The following is an 8,537-nucleotide window of genomic DNA, read 5'->3' as shown; positions in this document are numbered from 1 at the left end:
GCAAATCTCTACTTCTGGCTCCTTATCATTTGGCAGATTCAGTATTTGGAAGCTTAACTAGTTCCCAAGGGGGAAAAACACCACCTGCCATAAAACTATTCACTCAAGGTCATGACCATCCCTTTTTACTGCTTCTCATGTAGCTGAACGCGTGGCTGGATGCCAAGCAAACATGTAATGTGATGCAATAATAAGTAGGTACTTTCTTCAGAAGCTTTTCACTGACGAGATGAGTCTAATACACCCTTAGTTTTCTGTCCCCACAACCGATTTGTTAGGGAATTCCTGCTCTGTCTTTAATCCACACATGTTCGTGGGGATTTTTCTTGTGAGTAGGGATTCTAGAACTAGAACGTTCTTTGATGACATGTGGAAGACAAGACACTGCCACCGGCTTCTAGTTAACTCTAATTAACGTACAAGCCAGGATCTCAGGAAGGATGATGGGGAGTGAGGCCTCTCCAGGCCGACAGCGCTCGCAGCACCTGCTCCGAAAGCCCAGAGGGTAAACCCCACAGTAGCACAGAGGTCTCTGGAAAGTTACCTTCCTGAGGGATAGACACCCGGAGCCGCTCTTCATAATGCTCACCCTTTGGAAGCGGCTGTCGCATCGAACCTGGCTCTCCCGCCTTGTCTCGGCAGCCTGCTCACATCCCAGTAGAATTACCGCCTTCGGACTTGTATAAGGCCTAGTCCCTGTGAGAACGTCACCCCCGGGGGTGGGTGGCTACCCGGTCTGTTGCAGTTACTGCCGAGCCCACGTCTAGCACGGGGCAGTGTCTGGCATCGCAGAGGTGGCCCCTATTTTTATGAACAGCCAGAGGACCGGGCCAACCAAGGAAGCCTGCTGAATCTGACAGCTCTGCATTAAGGAACTTGGTTGAGATCCGAGAGGACAATAGTATTTCACGGCGTAAACAAGCAGTGCGGCTCTCTCCCTAGATTTACCTAGTAGAGAACTGCGAACTGCCTGTTTTGTTCTCTATAAAATGATTTCCTTCTGCCAATGTTAGTGCAGCGCTTGCTGTCAGAAGCAGCAAATGGCCTTGTTTGTATATGGCCTAAATCTAAAGGGGAGAGAGCTAGGGGCGCCTGGCTGGCTCAGTCGGTAGAGCGTGCGGCTCTTGATCTCAGCGTCCTGAGTTCGAGACCCACATTGGGTGTAGAGATAAATAAATAAACTTGATTATAAAAAATAAAGGGAAGAGCTGGTGTCCTGTGGCACAGAGCATTTACTCCCTGAGCCTCCACTGCCATCTGTACTCCCTATCTTCCCCCAGTACCATTTACATCCCCTGTGTGTGTTTCCTAATCACTTCCTGTGTATTTTACAGACATACTTTCTATTTGCTACTTGTAAGTCCTTGCAAATAGAATTCCCCTTCTCCCGGAGCTGTCAGAGTGGGCACTCAATAAATGTTTGGGGAACAGATTCATGCACTGTTTCCCGAGTTGCCCTCTAGATAAGAGCTGACAAATGTCAGCATACAGCCAGTGTTAGAAGCTGGGTGGCCTATAATCCCAGTTTTTCCTGGGCATTTCCAATGCAGTGAATGACAAATACCATAATATAAGAAAATGGTTTTATTCCTAATTTTTAGTTCCCATACAGTTTACAAATACACGTTTCCTCTGATAATACGGCTTTGCAACTAGCAACGCAGTTGAACTAACACCCATAAATATAGGTGGGAGACCATGAACGTCCACTGATGTTTCTCTACATAAACTATTCTTTTCACGTCATTTGTTTTAAACAATTGCAAACAGACTACATAATACGTGGGCAAAAAAGGCAATTAAGTGAATCTCTTGAAACACTAAATGTATAATAAACAGTGCATATTATCCACATTTACATGATTCACATCAAAATGATGACATCCTAAAATGTATTCCTTTTAAAGGATAGATTTATCAATAAAATATTACATATCTTTTAATACTCTGGTACAATACTTCATATGCTGCAGGAAAATTAAATGTAGGTCTAGTCATCAGCTTAAAAAAGGATCCTTTTCCATTAGCTTTTATTAATAAAAGAATCACAATTATGTCATAAATAAACAGGCAAATTATTAATTACATGATTTGAGGTTTAGGATGAAAACTTGTAGAAATTAGTTTGATATACAGTAAAGTTATACAACACACTAAAACCGACTGTTTAATATCTTTGCCTTGTGTGAACCGCCCATAGTGGAAAAGAAAAGAGCAAACTTTTTAATGATGGAAGATACAATAAACTAGATTTTGGAACTTATTTTTCAAGAGGAGGAGGGAGAAAGATTTCAACAAAATTAAGGGCTAATACAGATCCTGATAAAGGCATCTTGAAATCAGGGAGGCCCTGTGCTTGCTATATAAAACGTGATTCCCCCAACCACACACAGAAAACGGAAACTGTTCTGGGTGTGCACTTACATCTATAGTCTAAGTTGGCCTTATGGATTAATAAGCTACAACGAAACACAACTGCATACCTGTTCACCTTCCCCTGAACTAGGAATAACCCAGAATGTTATATCAGTTCTCCAGATCCCCAGTAAAATAACCCCTAAAAATAATCTCGATAATCCTCTTGGCTGTTGCAAAGCCACTGGGCTCCGTGAAGCACAAACAAACCCCAAGAAGTCGAAACAAACCCCAAGAAGTCGTACGTCTCTTTTCTCGCCCCCGTTTAGCCGCGTCTGAAAAGTCACTGATTTCAGTGGGAGAGAGGACCGTAATTTTCAGGAGGGACACATACTGGATATGAGCTGTCTTTTTATTTGTTTAAAAAAAAGCTATTAAGACTCCGAAATTTGGCTTTTTAGAAAAAACCCTAATGCCAAGGGTCAGATAAATTTCTTCACCCCAAATATAACACCCTATCCTATGCTTATAATTTTAAACTCCTCAACCAGCCATGGGATACTGTGCAAATTTAATGTCTACCGGTAACCAGAAGCAGACTGCACGCATGTATCTATCACACCTACCTTCCGGGTAACCCGATGCGGCACCAAACGTGGACTGCTCCAGCCCTGGGTCCTTCGACTTCCCACAAACCACCTCTTTGGAACTCTCATTTCCACTACTTTTTAACACGTGCACCTCAAGCGCCCCACATCTTCACAGCTCTCCCTTCCTGATTCCATCTTGTGGAGAGTGATCTCATCTGAGAACCTACCATCACCTCTCACCAAACACATAACAGACCTTAGCAACCTAGGGACTATCACAATCTTGTCTTGGCAGAAGTTTACATAACGGGATGGTTTGCAGACGTCGTGGAGGGAAAGCTAAATGAAATCAATGTCCGGTAACGAAAGAAGCCAGCCGCGATCAGGCGTTTCTGTCCCAAGTACAAAACAACTTAATCTTGAGCTACAGGCAGAGACGTGAATGCAGCAGGTATATTTGTACAATCGAACCCTTGTATGCTGGTGAAAGACTTTGCCCCCAAAGTCCAGAGTCTAAACTATACCACCAAATCCAGGCAAACAAGAACGACTCAATGTGGCGGTGCAGCAGAAAGGACAGGATTCAAGATCCTTGCTGCAAACACTGAACTGGAATCTTTCTTTACAGGCTTGACAGGAGTCATTTACATTCCTCTGAGGAGGTAATCCCCTCTGGGCCACACCTGTGTTCTAAAGCAATTCTAGGTTCAATGGATGGGGGGCAAGAAGGGGTGGAGTCAATGTGCAGCTGTCTGCGAAAATGGCAGCGGAGGCTCTCCCCCAAGCTTCCTCAGGGCTTCATGGGAGGTAAAGACCTCAGGAAGGAAGCACTAGCAGGGCCACACCTAGTCCTTCCTTTCGAGCCAAAGCAGGAAGGAAGAATCTGAGTTAACGAGACCGTGACCTAAGGGCAAAGCTGCCACAGCGGTTTATCATCTTTACGAAGTCAACCAATGACACTTTAATTGAAACGCACTCACTGAATGATGATTCAGCACGGGGCAAAGAGGGTGTCTTTGGAGAAGGCACTTCAGGTAGAACGGTAGCAAATCTCACTGCTTGGCTACAACGAAAATGGGCGACTGCTAATTCGATTGGATCGGCGGCCTCGTGAGGAGGCCCCCCGCTTGGCTACGGTCTGGCTGAGACCACTGGGGTGGAGAAAGCACACCAGTCGCCTCCCCCTGCGGGTGCCATGGTGACAAGGTGGTTCTGCCCCCTAAACACATCCATCCTTACGAGAGGGGTCTCCCAGGTGACGCTCCAAGCCAGCAGAAAGTTCAGGAAGTCCTAGAAGGCCCCCGTCTTTCACCTGGACTCCCGCTTACATGAGCTGCTATAAGCAGCTTCGATTTCCCAGCGTCACCAGCAGCCTCTATTTTGCTAACTATTGCTGTCTTCCCGTGACACTGATTGTGACAGTCGGTTACCCTGTGGGGCCCCCCGAGAATCCCGCCTCGACTTCATGCCCCCGTGCCGTCCCCTCTTGCGGAATCTGGGCTGGGCTCATGACTTGCCTGAATCAACAGAGGGCAGCAGACGTTCTGGGTTTAAGTCTTCAGAAAGTCTGGCATCTACTGCTTTATACCCCTGGGGGCTCTGAGCTGCCCCGGCAGCGGCCCAGCAACCCGGCTGGCGAGGCCACCTGAAGCGGCCACAGGGAAGGGGGCCTGAGGGCCTGCACGGAGGGGGCCCGGCCACCCAGTGGCCAACCTGCCCACCGCATGGGCAACACCAGTGAGAGCACAGCAACAGCTGGACTGAGCCCGGCCCAGACCGAAGAACAGTGAAGAGGAAGGAAAGAAGAGAAAAGAAAAAGGAATTGTGTTAAGCCGTTACGTTTCGGGATGGCAGATCGCCGACAGTCTGTAAGCACGACGCTGCTGGGTTGTCCACAGATGTGGGTTTTTGTTTCTGTTTTTTTCCTGAATACAAGACAATCACTCAAACGAAAAGAAAATATGACAAACATTTCCCACCACATCCTTCTCAGTCAACAGGCTGAATGGTAATTGGTCATCTGCGACGAAGAAAACACACCTTTTATCCTAAGTCTCCATGATTCTTTTTTCCCCCATGATCTTTTTTAATGGCAATGCAAAAGTGGGCAGATTGTCGACTTCCGACAGTCTGGGGCACTGGCTTAATTATCATTTAGCCAAAAAAAGAGGCCATCAAATGAATTCCCCACTGCTGGGTAAGCAGTGGTCCAGAACCTGTTCTCGCTCCCACGGGATGCCGTTACCTTTCCCAAAAGGATTTTCCTCTTACAAGTGCTTGTCATCCCCCACAGAGAGAAGAACAATTGAATTCTTAAGATTATAGGAAGGGGAAAGAAATGCCAATAAGTAGAATTTGAATCACCATCATCTGGCAAATATAGAGCACAATTTAACTGCTTCCTCGATTTAAAATAAAATTCTATAAAATAGAACACTGTCCACATTGTAGAGATGATTTCTTCGTATGTGAGGAAATGAGCAATTGGTAATCAGGTACTGTGGAGTTAGAATACAGTGGTCTTTAAAGGGTTTTCAATTTTGTTTCTCCAAAGGTAGTCAACCGTGACACAAGCCTTCCAACTTCAAATTCGTTCTTTGTACAAACTTTCTTGTATCTGTTCTTGATCTTTTTAGGGAGAGGGTGAGAGTCCACATCTGGGGAAGAAAGAAGTGAGAATTTTTAAGGAGCATGCCATATAAAAGTTTCTCAAGGCATTATGCGATTTTAAAGTAGATTTAATGCTTTTAAATACACTAACCATTAAAACGGGAATTTCAACATACAATATTGAACCTGTTGAGTTTCCAACACACATCACACACCTGGGTCGTCGTCTACAAAGGTGACCGACAGGGATGTGGAGGGGAGCGGGCCGGGGGCCCGGGGAGGCCAGCATCCTGTGTCACACAGCCAGTCAGGGGCCAAGGGGGATGAGAACCCGGGCACCCTAACTCCAACCATCCCGGGTCCCCGCAGATCGCCCCGGGCGCAGCTCAGGTAAACAACTCTAACACAAATGCAAGCAATGGGGACACCTGATCACTAACAGCGACATCTCTGCGCAGTAAGTGCCAGCTGTGCACCTTGCAGACCTAACCCTGCATTTGGTTCCAAGCCTTAATGAACTCTAAAATAAATCCAGCTGAGAAAAAAGTTTCGGAAGAGAAAAAAGAGGCTGGTTTGCAAAACTCAATTATGGTACACTTTGCTAGAACACTTACAATTTAGCTGCCTGCTTAAAAAACGTCACAAGTGATAGAAACAACTAGGGAGCACTTCCATTTAAATACCTATTTCTGGGGCACCTGGGGGGCTCAGTCAGTCAAGTGTCAGCCTTCGGTTCAGGTCACGATCTCACGGTTCATGGGTTGGAGCCCCGCGTCAGAGTCTGTACTGACATCTTGGAGCCTAGAGCCTGCTTCAGATTCTGTGTCTCCCTCTCCCTCTGCCCCTCCCCAACTTGTGTCTGTCTGTCTCTCTCTCCCTCTCTCAAAAATGAGTAAACATTAAAAAAAATTTAAATACCGATTTCTGTGCTGAAGTCTCGGTGAGTCGTCTCATCTGAAACTCTTCTGCTGCTGCATCAGACCCACGTTTTCATAAACTCTAGCATTATCTTCTCTCATTCTGAAAAGAAAAAAAAAGCATCAATAAAAACGCAGACCACGCTCTGCAAGCTTACGTGACATTCACAAAGCACACACCACGTTCTTTGGGGACCAGCTACGGTGCAGACACAGCCCCCAGGAGCTAACACCCCCAGGACAGGCTGTAAGACATCAACATGCAGCACTATCAAGCTAAACGTGAAATAAGGACCTTGAGTCCCTGTGCTCTCTGGGGTTGGAGGAAAACAAGCCGTCTTCCTCACGGGCAGAGCAAGGGAGGCCTGTACGATTAGGCCTTTGAGTAAGACCTTGAAGCGGGGAGACTTGTGCACATACAAAGGACAGATATTAATTTCAAGCAGAGGGAGAGCTTGGGCAAGAGCAGTGTGGCGGGGACTATCCTTCCATCCGGCCCCGACTGCAGCTACAAGGAGGGAGCATTAAGGGCGAGGCTCAGTGGTGGTTTAGGATGAAGGGCCAGTACATCGGAGGCCAGACTCCATTCTGCTGAGCAGGGAATGGAGATGAGAGCAGTCCGGGGGGAACGGGGGACCCAGCCAGCCTGGGCGGGACAAGATGAAAAGAGCAGAAGGGGCCCAGGGTCTGGGGCATCCTGGGTTTGCGCCCTACACGCAATACGATGGGAGCGGAGAGGCAGAGGGCCTGTTGCACAGGCAGGCCACTGGTAAAGGGACTGGCAGAGTTAACGCATTCTGTCTGGCGAGGACTCAGAGCCCTGGTGAGCTGACGCCGCTGCACAGGACTGCAGGTAGCAATTTAAAACATCAACCTTCCCCATCAGTCCACTGGGGAAGGAAAAAGCAGGCAGAAGGAAGAGGCAACTTGGTGGAGAGAATGCTTTCGCTGTAGAATTTCATTTCAATGTTAACTACAAACCCAAGTAAATACAAGCCTCATATTTGCTATCTAAAACGTTTATACAGAGCATTAAAGTCAGCAGGGGTTTAAAAATCCACATCAGAAGCAAATAGAGAGAAGACTCTTGGGGGGGGAAATAAAAAGTAAATGTTATACCAGAGACTGACTTCAGAATATATAGAAAAACAATAACTTACAGCTGCTGTTCACATAATAATTTAACAAACATTTTCCTAACACATGTTTTTAGCTTACACACTAATAGGAGTGGGCAAAGTTTTTCTATAAAGGAGCAGAGGGTAAATAATTTAGTTTCTGCAGGCCAGACTCAGTCTCAGGCATATATGATATTCTTTGTGATGCTTTTTTGTTGTTGTTGTTTTTTAATATAATCTTTTAAAAACCATTCGTGAGTTGTGCAAAAACAGCCAGAATTTGGTCTGGGGGTGGCAGTTTGCAGACTCCTGGTTTAAAAGCCCAAAGTAGATTTCTGTTGTCTGCTGACTGTGGAAAATTAGCAGAATGTGTCGGTACTGAAACATTAACAGTCACTTTATTTACTTGGCAAAGGGTCTCAACACATCAGAAGGGGCATTACCTACCTTCGCTGTCTATCACTAATGGATGTCGTCCCCACCCCATCAAAAGAAAAACTCAAATTTTTCTTAGAGAACCATTACCTGACATACTTGTGATTTCAAATACTCGTAACCAGTACACCAATCGTCTTACCGTTTAGGTAAATTAAAATTCTGTTTATTTAGAAAGCTGATACACTCGCCAATCGGCTGGGCCACAATCATGGGCACCAATGAGGCATACGCCGCACAGACCTGTTGATGTTGAAGCTTTTCTACGGGACTGTGTTCAGGCAGAAAGGATATCCTTCGCTCCTACTTACTCTGCACAGGACGGTGTTGGAGTACAAGGCGGGAGGGGACTCTGATCTCCGCTTGTCTGGTCCGTCAGAGAATACTTAATATTTGTATATTCGTGCCCTTTCCTCTTGCTTTTCTGAAAGGTAAAGATTGCATAGATGAGGAACTGGACTTCTTTGAAAAGAATAAAGAAACAAAGGCGGCATTTCACCAGAGAGAGACGG

General features: G+C 46.1%; 1 protein-coding gene across 2 annotated transcripts in view; it reads right to left on the bottom strand.

The window, feature by feature from the left end:
• Nucleotides 1-1,569: 1,569 nt before the first annotated feature.
• The window catches only part of PTPN11 (protein tyrosine phosphatase non-receptor type 11), a 78,681-nt gene continuing 71,713 nt past the window's right edge, over nucleotides 1,570-8,537 (bottom strand). For both annotated transcript variants that reach the window (XM_077747917.1, XM_077747918.1), the window contains exons 14-16: nucleotides 8,337-8,449; nucleotides 6,474-6,575; nucleotides 1,570-5,602 (exon numbers count right to left, since the gene is read on the bottom strand). In XM_077747917.1, coding sequence (XP_077604043.1) covers nucleotides 6,506-6,575; nucleotides 8,337-8,449 — 183 coding nt within the window. In that variant the 3' untranslated portion in view covers nucleotides 1,570-5,602; nucleotides 6,474-6,505. The remainder of the gene's footprint in view (nucleotides 5,603-6,473; nucleotides 6,576-8,336; nucleotides 8,450-8,537) is intronic.

The sequence above is a fragment of the Crocuta crocuta genome, unplaced genomic scaffold, assembly GCF_008692635.1.
Source record: "Crocuta crocuta isolate KB4526 unplaced genomic scaffold, BGI_CrCroc_1.0 scaffold29, whole genome shotgun sequence".
NCBI classification, from domain to species: Eukaryota; Metazoa; Chordata; class Mammalia; order Carnivora; family Hyaenidae; genus Crocuta; species Crocuta crocuta.
This window is presented reverse-complemented; position numbering and strand designations above follow the sequence as displayed.